This window comes from Diceros bicornis, chromosome 16 (genome assembly GCF_020826845.1).
Source record: "Diceros bicornis minor isolate mBicDic1 chromosome 16, mDicBic1.mat.cur, whole genome shotgun sequence".
Lineage (NCBI taxonomy): Eukaryota > Metazoa > Chordata > Mammalia > Perissodactyla > Rhinocerotidae > Diceros > Diceros bicornis.
This window is the reverse complement of record NC_080755.1, coordinates 12,166,724-12,184,113: the sequence shown is the minus strand read 5'-3', so window position 1 is coordinate 12,184,113 and position 17,390 is coordinate 12,166,724. Positions and strand designations below refer to the sequence as shown.

Here is a 17,390-nt window from a genome sequence, read left to right as displayed (position 1 = left end):
AAGTGTGTGTGTGTTGTCTTCTAAAAGTGAGTTTATTTTGATATGTAGTTCAAAAATGACTTGAACTCTTTAAAGAACTGGTCAGAAATGGATGAGCAAAACTTGTGTCACGAAAGAGAGGTGACCAGTGGCCCTATGCCACAGCATCTGGAACAGGGGCCCTTGAACATCCTGTGACGAGGGTGCCTGGCGAGTGGGAGCTGCTGCTTAGTAGGGGAGAGCCAGTGCCCATTCATTCTAATCTGTGTTGTCGCTGAGAGCCCCACTGTCTGCTGGGGAGAGGAGGTTAAAAGTGAAGACAAATCTCAGTCCTCGGGGAGAAGATACACCCTTGAAAATGACAAACATTATGAGGCCGGCTAGTGCCAGCTGAGAGCTAATTGCTGCCAAGTGGAACTGAATCACCAGAGTGGAAGGTGGAGACTGAGCATGAAGACTGAAGACTAGCCAATGGCCTTTCAAGTCATTTATGTCTAGTGACGTGGTCCTCTTAGGAAAGGACCTTTCCTCCTGGTGCTTCCAGCTTAGAGTGATTGGTGGCAAGAGCCCTTATTTCAGATGGCCATCACCCACCCTCTGGCACGCAGCTGTGGGCGTTCTTTGGCTCCCTTTGGAGTCATCTGGGTTTCGAATGTCTGCATTGTACACAAGCGAGCGCTGCCGTGTGCACTGGCAGTCCCCACCTCCTGGGTCAGCTTTGAGAATCACTTCATTCTGAGCAGGCAGAGTAATGCTCTTCGCAGTGAGTGGACTGGACTATCTCATCCCTTGGGAGGGATTTTCAAAGAGATTTAAGAGGATTTGAGCTGGGAGTGGATAAAGAAGTCAGCTAGAGGGTTGTCTCTAGTGTGAACTCAATAGGAAAACAAAAAATGTATACAAGATTTCAGCACTCTTTATTTGCTTTTTAAAGTAAGATGGTAGAAGTGCAGTAACTGAAGTCAAGTGGTAACCTCTCCCTTTTCTACTGAAAATTTTGGAGGGAAAGGGTTATGGGTGATAACTGTGTTAAGACCTTGTTTGTGATCTCATCAGTTCCAATCTGTCAGCCTAGTTTAGTTTGAAAAATGAGTTGGAGGAAGTGGCACATTTCAAAAAGTAAAACAGCTCATTACCAGTTCTGGACTGGCCTTGAAAGAAGGAAAGTGTCCCCGAAATGAATCCATCCACTTTGGTGGATGTCGAGCATCTTCATGAGGCTCCGTGCAACATCCACCCCTTCCCAAGCACACTTTTCCCCTCAGAACTTCTGTTCCTCGTTAAAAGACCAGAACCCACCATCTCCCTACTGCTCCCCTACAGCAGGAGGCCGGCAGGAAGCATCTTTATCTGTATCATCATCAGTGTTTACAACCAGTTGTCAGCGAAGCCTCAGTCCTGAGGGACGGTGAGTGGATAGACTGAAGAAGCCTTCAGTAGTCCCCAAACCACACTTAGACTCCTGTGCCCAGCCTCTCCCACCACCGAAATGTCCCCCAGAGCCGCTCTCAAAATTGACTGACCCATTGACCTTCCCTTGCTTCCCCAGTGCTCTAAGTGGTGGGAGGAAGAGAGGAGCTAGGTTCCTAGACGGGCCACTGGGAGCTAGGAATGTGTATGCCCTGGGGCCAGCTGGGGCCAGCTGGGTCAGCCCTGTGCTAGGGTTTACTAAGGTTTTATTATTCGTACCTCTTTAAGAAGCGCGGAGGTTATGCTGGCTTTTTCTGTGACTCTGCACAAAGCTTTTGAGAGAAGTTATTTCAGTCATAAGCAACTGTGCTCAGTGCTTCGCGGGTGCAGATGTACATTGCTGGAAGGTTCGCAGCCTGCAAGTACTTGTTGCTCCTTTTCAACCAGTTTGATTTACAGGAAATAAAATCAGTCACAGAGGGAAGGTTTAGGGGCTGGACAGAACCTTTCCTTGCTGGTTCTCTTTCAATTCTCTGCTCGGCGAGAGGGCCTGGGAGCCCGGGGGATACCAGTCCTTGGTTCCCACCGGGGGATGCAGCAGTCTGAGAAGAACTGTAGTTACAGCTAGCAGACGGCTCAGGACGGGGGTCCACACCTCAGGCTACAGCCACCAGTGCTGTCCTGGGGGCGCGGGAAGAGCGGGTAGCGGAGGGCTCGAGGGCTCAGGAGGGGCCCTCTCATTTCTGTGACACCACACTTGGCTTGTTTTCCTCCCTGTTACGGGCTGGATTGTGTCCCCCTGAAATTCTTACGCTGAGTCCCAACCGCCAGTACCTCAGAATGTGACCTTCTTTGGAAATAGAGTCATTGCAGATGTAACTAGTTACGACGAGACTGCACTGGAGCAAGGTGGGCCCCTAATCTGATATGACCGGTGTCCTTATCAAAGGGGGAAATGGGGAGACAGACACGCACACAGGGAGAGCGCCCTGTGGCCATGTGAAGTCGGCGTTATGTCCACAAGCCAAGGAGCTACCAGAAACTAGAAGAGAGGCCCGGGACAGATCCGCTGTGCCTTCGTCAGAGGGAGTGTGGCCCTGCGGACACCTTGAACTCAGACTTCTGGCCTCCAGGCCTGTGAGACCGTGGGTTCCTGTCGTGTAAGCTGTTCAGCGTGTGGCACCTCGTTACAGCAGCCCCAGCAAACTCACCCCCTCACTCTCTCGCGCGCTGTCAAGAGCTTTGCTCCTGTCCTCTCTCCCAGCCCCTCTTCTTCTCATTGCGCTCCCTATCGCTGGGCAGTTCGTCCGGCAGCTTCAGTCACCTCTGTCATCATCACTCCCGGGCCCCAGCCCTGGCACCTCACCAGTCTCGACCACTCCTCCACCTCCGCACCAGCCTCCAGCTATCCTGAATTATTTACCGTAATTGCTTGGTTAAGGGGAGAGGTTAGTAATCGGTGGAAGGAATACCCAAAAAATTACAAGCGTAGCTTAAACATCGTGCTTTAATTTAAGGCATATTAGGAATTATCCATTCAACAGTTTTTTGACGTCAGGCCTTTTCTTTGTATGTGGGTCGACGGCTCGAACTCTGTGGCATTGACCTCACATAGCATCACTCCCATCATTGCTGCCGTGTCCACACTGGACCTCTTTAAAGGGACCTAAGATTCTACATGCAAAATTTTCTTGGATTTTTACAATTTTTTCCTAATCTTTTATAGTTGTCTTCCCCATAGCTATTTCAACTGCAATTTTTGTTTTTTAGTAATTTGCCTTGTTTGAATATTTTTTAAAGCCTCCAGTATTGTTTTTCATAGACACAGCCTTTCTCCGTTGTGTCCCTTCATGTTTCGTGAAGTCACGTTTTGTGCACACGTTTTGTGCAGTCTTTAGTGAATAAGTACAGATTACAGGTACAGCTGGCATGAACAGGTTGAGGATGTACATAACTAACTCTTAGTAAGTGTACAACTCTTAGTAAGTGTACAACCCAGGTGGGCATTCTGGAGAACAGCCTCCCAGCCTGAGCTTTGAGTGGCCCTGGGTGTGGTCAAAGAGACTCACAGGGCGGAGTGGAGGCCCTGGTGGGTCAGGCAAATGGGGGTCAGCGAAGAGAGTTTTACTGAACGCTCATCCTCAAACAGGCCTTCCCCTCTTTCTTCTCCCAGGCTGGACTCCTCTACCAGTCCCTCTGCCAGCGTATCTTCTCCTTGTAGCCTGATTGCTCTTTATCCCTCAGGTCTCAGCTTAGCTGTCACTTCCTCCAGGAAGCCGTCCTTGCCTCCCTCAGGCCAGGTAGCTGCCCCTCTGATGTGCTCAGTAGTGCCCTCTACTTTCCACTTAGGGCACTCACACCCCTGTGTAAATATGCCACCCAACGAAAGCTTTGTGAACATGGAGGCCTTGTCTGTGTCACTCGTCATCAGATCCCCAGCACCTAGCACAATGTCTGACACAGAGTAGGTGCTGAGAAAATAGTTGTGGGAGGGAGGGAGGAGAGGAAGATTATATAACTTGTTTCTCGGAAATCTTCCACCGCTCCCTGCCTTGTAGGATAAGGTGCCCCTACTCGGCAGGCAGTGGAGGCCTGTGCTGTGGTGGCGGTAACATTAGCAGTGATGGAAGTGGTCGTGGAGCTGGTGGTGTCTGAGCAGTCAGGATCAGAAGACCAACACCTCCACTGATGATAACACCACCATCTTGTATTTGTGGGCTACCTAGCGTAGACCTGCAGGTGCATTCTCCCACCTAATCTGTGCCAGCTCTGTGTCCCCCGGTCCCCTCGCTCCGAGCTCTGTGTCCCCCGGTCCCCTCGCTCCGATGCCTTGTGCGGCCTCACAGGTCACTGCATTGGTTGTGTTTCCCTTTATCCTGGGCTCTCCGTTCCCAGTTCTCACCTGTTGGAATCCCACTCCTCCTCCAGGGCCTGACCCAGATCCTAAGCACCTGTCCTGGGCCTCGCCCACCACTTCCTCAGGCTTCCAGGTCCCTCTTCCCGGCTCCTGGAACTGGAATATCGTCCCCATCCCGCTCCAGAATGGAAGGGAACAGATCATTTTGTGAGGACCGGTCTCATATCCCTCGCAGCTTCTCTGCATTTGTCCTCATACCTGGATAAGGCACATCCCACAGTGAGGGCAGTGTTTCCTAAGGAGGAAAGACATCCCCCCAATGGCTGATGAGAGTTTAAATAGGGTAAACAAGAACACTTTGTTTTTGTTTCCACTCAGCTCTTATGTAATTGCAGCCTTTCGGAAAGAGAGAGAAAGGGGTCAAGGCCCCTTCTCCCAGCATTTCACAGAGCACTGTGAGAGGAGGAAGGAGCAGTGGTGGGAAGAGGGTGAGCGGGAGAGGAGCTGAGAAGAGAGTGCATCTGGCAGGCCTTGGGCTTCAGATGTCGTCATATTCGCTTGTCCCCTGGTGTTAGTCTTAACAGTGTTGGACTTCTCTGTGCACCAGCAAACGTAGTGCGAGTGCACAAGCAGGTGTTGTGTGACACTGAGCAGCACTGGGAAGAAAGTGACCCAATGCCAGCTGTTCATTTTCTGGGGCTGCCCTACAACGTGCCACAAACTGGGTGGCTTAAAACCATGAAAATGTGTCCTCTCACTGTTCTGGAGGCCAGAAGTCAGAAATCAAGCGTCAGCTGGGCCCCGTGCCCTCTGAAGGCTCTAAGAAAGGATCACCCTTGGCTGCTTCTGTGGGTGCCTAGTTCCTAATGTGGACCCCTGGGCTGTCGATGCCCCTGGGCTGTGTTCATGCATTACTGTGCTCATCCACCATTGTCCATGTGATGTTCTTTGCTCTAGCTTTTGAAATGGATTGCTTGTTTTTATGTCCTTAAGAGAATATTCTACTATAATGGGATATTCGACCTGGAAGAGGTTGAACCTTCCCACAGTCAAGAGAGTCTCCCCAGGGTTCTGGACATAGATCAAGAAGCCAGTTTTTGGCATAAGAGGGAACACTTAAGTGTCCTGGGTGGCATTAGACATTGCCCAACAGACATCGTCAGCGCTAGGCGGAGGGGTTGAGAGAAGATTCAGTGAAAGTGGTCCGTGGCGCTCTGTCAACTGTGGGGCCTTTATGCATCTCCTGGCTGTTCTGAACACTAGAATCTCAAGGCAAAGCGTGGATTTGGAAGCTTTATGGCCTGAAGCTGTAAGTTCCCTCATACCAGAAGCACTTTCTTAGCAAGGAAATGAAGCTACATGAAGAAGAAGGTTAGACGGGTTGCCAGCTGCAGAGCACTCCCAGTGCTTCCTGGAAGGGTTTGGAAAACACTGTGTGCCCTGAGAGGCAGCTCTGCCATGTGGGCTGCAGCCCTGGGGAGCTCTCTCCTTTGCTATTTTTTTTTCCTTTTGGCAGATGTTTGTATGGAAATGTGATCTTTAATTCCTTAAAGACCCATCTCTCTGGAGTTAATTCCTCTTTTGAAGTCATAATCTTTTGGGTAATGCTTTCTGGTCACCTTGACTCCAAGTAAAGTGTTATATGTGACAGAAGGGGAAAATTATGTGGGCTTTTTGCATGCCATTTGAGCATAAAAGAAGATAACCACAGTGGTTGGAGACCAAGACACGGAGGTGGTCAATTTCTGAAGCCCCGTGGAAATGGAGTTTGGCCGTCTTACGTCATTCTTGACAACTAGCATCTAATTTAATTCTTTCATCAATACAGAAGCACTTAAAGGAGGCGAACAAATCTGATTTTCTTCTCAGGCATTTCCATTATGATGGATGTTTCCCTGATACTCGTAAAGAGCAAAGCTGCAAATTCATGTGAACCCTCTAGGTTTGGGGCAGAGCTGTTGGTCACGTGGGACCTGTCTTGAGATTCACACTGCTCAAAGTTGCTAGTATGGGAAACGGAAGACTGAGACCTCACCGTTTGTTGATATTTGCCTGTTCTGGCTAGGGCCCGAAGTCCTTCCCAGATTCCAGGGCTACTTCAGGAAACATAGAGAATGTGTTCTTGGGAGACCCTTTGGCTATTTCCAGCTCCCCAGGACTTGAACAGCTGCAGACCTGGTGCAGAGCTGCTGTGCAGGTCTCTGCTCTGGATTCCTCCTCTGTCCCCTGCAGAGAGTGGGAGTCTATAGGATGCAACTGGACCCGAGAATGGAAGGAAAGTGCCCAAATATGCGGTGCTCCTTACTTTCCCCCTCCCCCTCCAGCTGCTAGAGAATGGCCAGCCGACTGGGATTGCTGGGAAACATTCCATATTCATAGTTGCTAAACTTGACCTATGTATTAGAATAACACCTTTTTCTGAATGAGCTGTCAGCCTCTCCCGGAACTAAATAGTGAGGACCACACAGTGTGAGCACTCAGTTTAACAGAGCGATGCAGCCCATTTACTAATAGGCACATTGTGGTTGAAACTTTGGAAAGAACACTAAACTTCACATGCATTTATATTCTCTCATTTTCTTGTTCTATTAAAAATGTCCAAACAAATTCTGTGTGTGGGAAGGAAGGGCATGTTAGCACTGAGTAATGAAGAAAATGCAGTAATGCTAAGCCAGTTGAGTCTGTTCAACACATTCCTTCCTCTGTGTTGCAGAAGACGTGACACATGGATGTCGAGTGACGAGGAATGAGTAGTTCCAGACTTTTCTTTTGGGTGGATGGCAGGGAGTGGTGGGGCTTGTGTGGAGAACCTGTGTCCTTCCATCTGGAAAGGGGCCAAGGCTGAGCAGAGCAGGCAGGAGTATGAGCCGCCCAGGGCTCCAGCAGCTCTCATGTCAAGGGCTGTTGTGATCGGTCACCCTCTGGCCCCACCCATGCTGGGCCTGGTAACCTGCAGGCCAGGCCAGAAAGCCAGCCACCCTAGAAAATCTGGATGAAGGCGGACTTCTTGATGTCCAGTCAAACCCACAGGAGCAGACTTTTCTAGTCAGTCTTAGAGGAAAGCAAAGCATCGAGGCTCGTAGTGGCAAAGAGCACGTGTTCAAATCCTCGGTCGGTCACGCCTGCTCGTGCGTCACCTGTGGCACATCACTTACTCGCTCATGCCTCGTCAGTTAAAACATTTAGAATCTGGCACCTAACTGATACTTAGTAAGTATTAGCTATAATTACGTCTGCTTCTGTAAATTTACGCGGGCGTTGCGATGTCAGAAGCTCTGATGCTGGTCCCGTGGGTGAGAGCTCCAGGAGCTTGCTGGTGTCTAGCAGGTGGTGTGCTCAGGACTTCTTTAATTCTTGGCCCTCAGGCCTTGGCGGTCCACTCTGGGTGAGACGCTTCTGTCCTTAGAGCAGTCACCAGGGTTTGGGGTTTTGGTATGTGATAAACATCTCCCTTAAGAGAGGAAAGACACCTCTGTGCGTGTGTGTGTTGCATCTTTGTAGACGGGCCACGCGTGTCATCTTTCAGTGTCCATCTAGCCTGGACTGTCTCATCTTAGCAGGCCTGTGTATTTTAACACAGAGGTCTGAAGAGGTTCAGAATCTAGGTACTGTGCTGGTAACACTTACCGCAATCCGAGAAGGCAGTTCCCAGTAAAAACAGGGAATATTTATTGCAGGTGTGTTATTTGCCCACCACCTTTCCAAGGGCTCTCCCAGTATGGACTCATTTACTCTTTACAATATTCCAATAAGATGGTTACCAATTTTATCCTATTTTTTTAGATGAGGAAACTGAAGCTTAGAATTAGGAAGCTGCCTGAGGTCGTACAAAGGTGGCAGAGCTGATATTTGAAGCTGGGAATGTTGCTTCTTTCCCATCAGCCACGGTAGATGTGAATCGCTGTGGAATAAACAGACCCCACAGTCCTGGCCTCCCCCTGATGGGGACGCCAGTACTGCTCTGAAGCACAGTGTTGCCCAGACTGTGTTTGTGGTGGGGCGGCCGTGTGCTAAACCCTTGGACTCACTGCCTAGAAAAGGAGGGCAGCAAATGAGTGGCAGCTTTGTGATCAGTGCATCCCTGGAAGTGGAACTAAGGAGTAGAGGCAGCTCCAAAACGAAACAGTGAAGGAGGGGAATATCTCCTGGGGAGGTGGCTTCTGAGCCAGGTTTTGAAGAATAAGTAGAAATTCGCTAAGCATACTGAGTAGGACACAACAGGCAGAAGAGATAGCCTGCAGAGGACAGCGGTATAAAATGGGTTTTAAGGTGGGGGGACTGCAGGTCCTTTCGTGTGGCTGAATGGTTAAGTCACAGAGGGAAATGTCATGCGTGTTGAGACCAGAGAGGCAGAAAGAGCCAGAAGACAGGGCCTGATTGCCACGGCAGGGACCCTGACTTTATCCTGAACGTGTAGGCAGTTTAATATCATAGTTTTAACACAAGGTCAAGGGGCCGGCCCATTGGCGTAGTGACTGGGTTCATGCGCTCTGCTTTGGCAGCCTGGGGTTTGCAGATTCGGATCCTGGGCGTGGACCTACACACCGCTCATCAAGCCATGCTGTGGCGGCGTCCGACATACAAAATAGAGGAAGATGGCACAGAGGTTAGCTCAGGGACAATCTTCCTCAAGCAAAAAGAGGAAGATTGGCAATGGATGTTAGTGCAGGGCCAGTCTTCCTCACCAAAAAAACCCAAAAAACGAAAAAACCAAGGTCAAAATCCCCAACCTTGAGGCAGTTAGTAGTACTGTTTTCTCTCTGGTCTTATTATGATGATTATTGAAGGAGAAGATACAAAAGCCAATAAGCTCCATATGTGATGTGTATTGCCATTGCCCTCAAGAATGTTGTTTTTTAAATCTCCTCCACTCCTTTCTCCATTTTTTCATCAGCAGTTCTCTTTGGCAAATGTTATTCTCAGATACCAGGGTAAGTACTTTCGAGAGTTGGTTTTTTTTTTTTTTTTAATGTTTTTTTAGGTGGCCTCTGATTGCCTAAGAGCATCACGTAGAACTGTTTCCAGTAGTGTCTTTATAGCAGGAATGAAGGCTAAGACTGATTATGTAATCGTTTCCTTAATTTATTCTCAGAACCTAACAAGCTGCCAGCGTATAAAAAAACCTAATGATCATAATGGCATCTGAGTGTCTTTCTGGCACTGTTGCTCTTGCATTGTTTACTGAGGAGTAGAAATCAGTGGTTTAAAAGTGGCATGACTGTTGGCTCAGCACTGGGCACCCCAGACTCGTAGCTCTGTCTCCCCATCTTGCATGTGCTGCCCACAGCCAGCAACTCTCACCGGAGTAAGGATTCGTGTGTACGCATTAGAGACCTTTGCCGGTGTCTCACACGTTAACATCTGGATAAGGAGAGGCGGCCTACTTCTGCTGTGCTGAAGTTGCATTTTGCAAGGAGCACAGAATCCCATCTGTCCAAGGAGGTGGCGAGAGTGTGCAAATATTGCTTTGAATTCCATGACTGATTAATTGCTATAGAATTTTTCTTTAATTTAAATCTTTGCATTTAGTTAGTTTGTTTGTTGTTTGTTTTTATTTTTATTTTTTAGAATAGTCCTTGTCAGTGGCAGAAGATCCTTCTGTAGTATATTTTCCGTGCTGCCGTATCGTGACAGTGCCCAGGCTGGGTATGTATATGCATGCTTGCTTTGTGGTTCTCTGGGTGAAAAGTGCAGACACCGTGTGCATAGTGTGGCTGCCCTTTCCATTTCAAAGAACTTCCCTTACTTTGACATTGCAAATTCAGTATTTGTAAATTTGAAAGGAAAAAAAAAATTCCGCTTTCTTTTCAGCTAGAAAGCTTCCTTGTTATTTTGTGTGTGCACATGTGTGCACATGTGTCCTCACCACATTGCCTGCTGTTTCTTTCCTTTTTGTTTGTTTTTTATTGAGGTGTAATTGACATACAGTATTATATTAGTTTCAGGTGTACATCATAGTGATTTGTATTTATAGACATCACAAAATGATCACCACGTTGTGTAGTTACCCTCTGTCACCATACAAAGTTATTGCAATATTATTGACTATATTCCCTATGCTATATATTACATCCCTGTGACTTATTTATTCTGTAACTGGAATTTTGTACCTTTTAATCCCTTTCATCTGTTTCGCCTACCCCCACAACCCCTCTCCCCTCTGGTAACCGCCAGTTTGTTTTCTGTATCTGTGAGTCTATTCCTGTTTTATTTTGTTTGTTTGTTTTGTTTTTTAGATTCCGCGTGTAAGTGAACTCATACAGTATTTGTCTTTCTCTGCCTGGTTTATTTCACTTAGCATAATACCTTCTAGGTCCATCCATGTTGTCACAAATGGCAAGATTTCATTCTTTTTTATGGCTGAGTATACTCCATTGTATATGTGTACATTTTGTCATCTCTTCCATTTCTGTAAAGCCAAGAGCAACATGGGGCCACCCCATTCCGCAGGGCCTTGTTGACTTTTGGAGAAAGGTAGGTCAGGAAAGGAATCAGACAAACCATGTGGCCATCCTACCTCCTTGCATCTTGGGCTTGGGGCTGGAAACTGACCAGCAGTTGGAGCAGAGTGGTACCAGGAACAGACCTGTGTGATTCGCCACAGGCCAGAGGAACGCTCACCTCTCTAGGTCAACAAGCCCCTCCTTTTGCTCTGAAAAAAAGGAGGTAAGTGAGGCTCTGTCCTTGCAAAGCCTCCCCTTCTCATTCCCTGTCCCGAACTCTATGCTCATTAGTCTCGACTCCCTCACCCCCTCACCTGTTCACTGCATCCGATGTTTGTCGTCAGGGAGCTGCTGGTATTCAGGGCAGGGCAGTTCACTGTGTAGGATGCCGGGAGCTTGTGGAGTGTCAGCTCTAGCCTCTGCAAACTAAATGCTGGGATTGCCCTCTGGTCGTTGTGATAACCACACACTAGCACACATCACCAGTGCCCCGTGGGAGGGCACTATGGCCCCTCGTGCTGATGCGCCACTTATTCGTCTTCCACAGTCTTCCATGAGGTCTCCATTGTCATTCCCACTCACCTGGCCTTCCCTTTCCCCCTGTACTCCTGTCAGACTTCCAGCCTGTTCAGTTCACCATAATCATTATTTGTACCCGACACCATAAGCCTTATGGGACGATGTAGCACATTTTATTCATGGCATCCTGACTTGATCATTTATCAGATGTGTGCCTTAAAGAGCAATAATAAGTCTTACTGTTGATTGATCACTTACTTTGTGCTGGTCCTCTTTGTTATCTACATCTCAGTGACAACCTTGCAAAGGAAGTGTTCTAGAAACAGTAACAGCAAATCCTGTGGCTTAGAGGTTCAAGAACCGCCTGGGCGTGGACAGCAGGCTGCCCTTAGGAGACGTCACAGGGAGTCTTCCTTCAGCTTCTCAGCTTCCTGTGGGCCTGGGCCTGGCTGCCCCTGAGAGCAGACTCATTCCCTAGAGACGCTAGCTTGTACCACCTCGCAGCCCAGAAGGCCAGCTCATTCATCTTATTACCAGAAGTGGCCCCCGGTGCCAGAGTATTTGAGTGTGGCCAGCCTGTAAGCATACTTCCAGGGGCATCTGAATCATCGGTGGGATGCTGTCTGCATGTGTGTCCTCTCACGGCCAGGGCTGGCATGGGCACTGCGGTTTCTGCCTTATTTTTCTGGGTTTCCCTTGCTGACCTTTCTGGTTGTTGTATTCTTTCCTTAGCTATGTTCCCTTCATTCATTTATTGAGTGCTTACTGTGTGACTAGGTACTGGGATAAAGGTAGTGAAAGATGGACCTGGGACCTGCCCTCCCAGAACTTACAACCAAGAGAGGGGACGCACAAAAATTCGCATATGATTGGTTCCTGCTTTTAGTAAAGGCTGAAGATACCAAGACAATCTGGCTTCTCCATGCTTTCATCTTTGAAGTGTTGATGTTAGTTTCATTCTGGAAGGATGATCTTATCTCCAAGCTCTGAGGTCCCCTCATTATGGAACCCATGTGCTTATCCTCATTTTATAGATAAGACCACTGATCCTCAAAGGTTAAGGTCTCAAACACCAACTTTGGGCCAGAATGGGAATTTGAACCAGAGCCTGTCCAGCCCTAGGATTTTCCATGACCCACCCTGGCCAACAGGCAAGACGAGCTCCGTGTTCACAGAAACCCGTCTGTGAAATGGAACTTTTATGATAACTGCCTCCAGGGTCCCTCAGACTCGCAGGGTAACTGGGTACAGGTCCAGCCTGGCACCTGGTACACAGAGAGGTGGGTGGGGCCAGCTTGTCAAGGACCCTGGATTTCTTACAGCAAACCAAGTGTGGGAGTCAATGTGGAGAACTTGGGAGACTGAAAGTTTTTCCCCTGGGCAAATCACTTACCTTCTGTGAGCCTCTGTTTGTTCCTCTGCAGAATGGGGATGGCAAGTTACTACCTTGTGTCATTAATTTGAAGATCACAGCGTTTTATGCAAAGCCAATAGGAATATGTTTTAACTTCAGTTACCCGGGAAGAACGCGCTCAGATTATCTCTGTTTGACATCCTGGTGGAAATACGTGGCCCTGCACGGGGCAGCCTAGGTGCTGGGGAATGGTGTCTGTCAGTGCCCAGGTCTCCCTCCGCAGTCCTGGGAAGGCCTTGTGTGTTTCAGGAGGATTACCAAGAGGTTCAGCTCCTCTGCTGGTTGGCCCCAGATGAAGAAGCAAAGGGAATGTGTGGGCTCACAGGACATAACCTTTTACAGCTTAGACATGAGTAAACTCAAACTTACCGCACCTTCAAATTTTATAGATGAGGAAATCCAGGTGCAGAAAGGTTAGTTTTCTATAACAAAACCCATAATCGAATCCTTTGTACTGCCTAGCAGAGAAAGGAACATGCTTGTTTCTGCGGCATATTCTACTTAAGTACTCACATAAGAAACTGAGCACAATTCAAAATATCGTAATTTAGAATTAGTATTTGGGTGGTGAACATGATGTAATCTATGTAGAAATAGAAGTATAATGATGTACACCTGAAATTTATACAATGTCATAAACCAATGTTACTGCAATAAACAAAAAATTAAAAAAAAAATCATAATTTAGCAGCAGGATTAAGAAGCATTCTGCTTTTTAAGTTTTTTAATGAACAGACATCCTATTTATGAGTAACTGCCATTTATCATAGTTATGATTTTCTTTACTAATTTTTAGGAAACAGCTATGCTCAAATAATAAAAATATTTGTACTACTAAATTATATACATATATATTTTAAACTAGTTTAGTTCATACACATATTAACTAATACCTTTCCACGGTGGAAAATTCCTTTACTTCTACGCTAAAGCTCTCTTTGTGACTAGGACGTAAGTCACAGAATTTCAGGGACGGAAAGGACTTAAGAGGTGATGTGGTGCGGCCTCCTTGCTTCGCAGCATGAGCCCTGGAGGCCCGGGGGTGCAACTCACCCACTCCCAGCAGAGCTGGCAACACCGAACCCAGGCCTCTGCCTGCCAGCCTGCGAACTTTGTGGATTCTAGTTCCCAGGCTTCTGTTGTACTTAGGCACGTGGGCCAGGCCACATGTGCCTGATTCTTCCAGACAAGCATGTACCCCCCTGCTGAAGGGGGTAATGCACAGTTCCAGCTTCATCACAAGCAAGTTTAAAAACAGGAAACTCAAAAGTTCATCCACTGTGTACTTGAACCTCCTTTGCATGGAAAGCATCTTATCAGGATGGCCTTATCTCTTTCCGGTTTTGTTTTCTGGCTTCTCATGCTGCACTGAAGTTTCCCAAGTCCGGCTCTCACATCTTGGCTTACCCTCCCTCCCACCCTGACCCCAAAGCTTTGTTCTTGGTTTTAAACTGAACCGAACACTTATTTTGGCTCCTGACATCAGTTGACCAAAGCAGACAGGCTAATCTTAGGACAGGGTTTTACCATCCATTCATTCATTCATTGACTCATGTATTAATTCATTCGTGCATTCAGACATTTCTTCTGGTCCCAGTGAGCATGAGGCCCTGATGGAGGCTGGGAGGGTGCAGGGATGGGTAAGACTCGCTCTCCAGGAGCTTATCATCGAGCAAGGAAGCCAGACGTGTGGACAACCAAACCAAGACAACTGGGGAGCCCCAAAGAGGTGCTAGAGAGGGCTTTACCCCCAAATCTTTATCAATGTCCACATTTACAATAAATCTACAATCTTCAGTAAAAGACAAGGGTCTGTTATGTGAAGTCTCTTTATCCCCACCCATCCCTCCAAGTACATTGCTGTCCCTGCCCGCCTCCTATGTAGAAGTGCAGGCGCTACCACTGCACAGTGGAATTCATTCATTCACTCCACAAAGTCTGTTGAACCTACTGTGTGCCAGGCGCTGTTCTAGGCAGTTAGGGATACAGTGGTGAACAGGAAAACGCTCTTTCCTCATTACCCTCTAATGGTAGGAGATGGAAACAAGCGAGTAAACAAACTAACCATCAAACAGAAGAGCAAACAAGTGAGTCCCAGGCAGTGTGCAGCTGGAGCACAGAGGGAGGAGTTCAGTGAATTCAGATGGAGCCGTCAGGGAGTGCTCCCCAGAGAAGGTGGCTCTTCAGCTAGACATGGAAGTTGAGGTCTTAGAGAAGTGGAGAAGGATATTCCAGCCTTAAAGTTGACTTCTGAGGATGTCAGAAGATGATTTGGCTCATCGGGAACTTCCGTGGGAAGTCTCTATAATGCCTCACATGCTGAGAACTCTGTACAGCACCATCCACGCTAGAATCCCGTGGCTGACCCACACCACGGCGTGCAGGCCTGTCTGGTGAGGAGGGAGAGTGGTGAAGACAGCCGTGCTGTGAGACCAGGTCCTGGTCCCAGATGTCAGTGTCACAGGCCCATCGCTCAGCCTTCCCAGTCTCAGTTCCTTCGTTTGTACAATGGGCGGGTTGACTGGACTCGCAAAGGATCCTGCACGCTCAAATAGTTTGTGTCTGTGTTCTCATCTCGGTCAACTTTGCTAATGTGGAAGCCGTACGTCTGGTTGAATAAGGAGCTGATGAATGGGACATACTGTTCACACTCCCATCCACCAATGATCAGCTGCTTCTAGAGCTCATATCTACATAATTATTCTCCCTCCAACTTTTTAAATTTTGAGTTTTTTTAAATGTGCAGATCTGGTGACGTTCTGTAGTTTTATTTGGTACATTGTTTCCTGCTGTGGGCTACGAGTATAGGGGCTTAATCAGCCCGGGGTTGTGAACAATATGAAATGTTTGGGGTCTTTGCATGCCATCCGATGTATACAACGAGGCTGATAGTAGCATTATTCGCAAAGTGCTTCTGCGTGAAGCAGACTGCCCTGATTACTTAACAGCTGCCATGGGCTTCAACTGTTCTTCTGCCTTGATTTATAGGTAAAAAGATATTGGAGAAAAGAGCATATTTCCTTAGGATCAGTTGATGGTGTAGTCAGACATTTGTGTGAATGTGATAAATAGAGGTAATAACTTAGGTTGAAACATCAGTAATGCTACGGCACGCCAGGCACTGCTCTAAGTTCACTCATTTAGTCTCTGCAACAGCCTCATAAGGTAGATTGATCATTTCACGGATGCAGATGTGGAGGCTGAGGCAGAGGTTGGAGGTAGGCCAGGCAGGCTGCAGGCTCCACGGGCGTTGTGTTCTCTGTTTAATACTTCCACCCCACGCCTGCCAGAAGTTCTCATCTCCCCCATGTCTTACTTCTGTCTCCTCGTTTCCCCTGAGGGCTTCCACGGCATACAATCTAGGCTTACCTGTGGGAGTCTGGGAAATGTAGTTTTTTAGCCTTCCTGGGTATTGTGAGCCAATCTGTGGTTTCTGCCACTGAACCTGGGGAGGCCACCAAAGGAGTCCAGCCCCTAACCCAGCATCAGCCCCAGGAGGGAGCCCTCAGGGAAATGAGGGTCCCTAGGAAGCTCAGAGGGTCCCTGCCTTCCCCCCAGACATGCTTCCCTGAAAGAAGACAGTTTCTAATTAGACACCATAGGTATGCAAACCTCAGGGCTCTGAGTTCAGACAGGCCCCCAGCTGAGCTCAGCAGTAAACAGCACCACCAGCCTGCAGCCTGCCAGCCCTGGACTGAACTCAGACCTCTCCTCCAGGCGGCTCTCTCAGGCGCCCCTCCCCAGTCCTAACGCCCCACCCCAAGGCCCCACTAAGAGTCCACTCGTGCTCTCTGGTACCCTTTGCTCAGGCCTGTCATAGCACTGACACATGTATTTTACCCTCTTTGTAACTTGTCCTTACTCTCCTTGAGGGTGTGGATTGTGTCTTAGTCCTCGAGCCATCGCTAGCACTGCACAGTGCACAATAGGCACTCTTGCTATGTTTGTTGAATGCGTGAGTAAAAGCGGTGTTTCTGAGGACTGTGCCTCCAGGCTTTTGAGAAGGGCTAATTTTATGAATATACATCATTGCCCCAACAAACGATGGCCAGACTACAGCAGGAGCAAGTGCTGTTTCTCAGGACGTTCAGCCTGGCACCTCGTCCCTGTGGGCATCTCGATAGAAATGGTGATACTGGACGGACCATCAGAAGGAAGGGCCTGGAAGGTGCTAACAAGGATGATCTGACATGGACCTCAGGGCCCTGCTTCTCTGGGAGTAACTCTGTCACACCCACAATGAAAGTTGCTAAGCCTACAGGACAAAAGAGGATGTCAGGGTGCATCCTTGCAAGCACAGATGCAGGTGCTAAGCCCCGTCCAGGTTCCCAGACCTGACCTCCATAGCCGGGTGTCTCCCCCACCTCAGACATGTGGTCTGGGCAGCTCTGACTTGGCCTCACCAGCACAACAAATCACCTGTGCTGTGCTCCTTCAGAGTCGCTCACAAACGCTAACACCCTGAACGTTCACCCAAGAATGCCAAGGGCCCTTTGCTGAGGTCACACCTGGTTCTGTGGTCTCTGCCCAGGCCCCTTGGGAGTTCCCTGGTTTCCAGTGGCCTCCGTCAACTCAGGTTGCCAGAATGGCTCCAGGCCAGCATCATGTGATCAGAATGTAAATAACAGCCAGCCGCATTTTGAGCAGATCAACACATGGTTTTCCTTTAGTGTATACTGCTTTTGTGTAAAGCAGGGTATATCTTTGGATTGAGTCTAGGAAAGAGTTAGAAGAGGGTAGTTTTCCCAGGTCAGTCTTGGGGGGAGTA

At 48.3% G+C, this 17,390-nt stretch overlaps 1 protein-coding gene across 1 annotated transcript in view; it reads left to right on the top strand.

Annotated features, from left to right (window-relative positions):
* The window catches only part of CABLES1 (Cdk5 and Abl enzyme substrate 1), a 111,321-nt gene that overhangs the window by 60,477 nt on the left and 33,454 nt on the right, over positions 1–17,390 (top strand). The window contains exon 4 of the mRNA XM_058556811.1: positions 9,815–9,892. Within this exon, the coding sequence (XP_058412794.1) occupies positions 9,815–9,892 (78 nt within the window). The remainder of the gene's footprint in view (positions 1–9,814; positions 9,893–17,390) is intronic.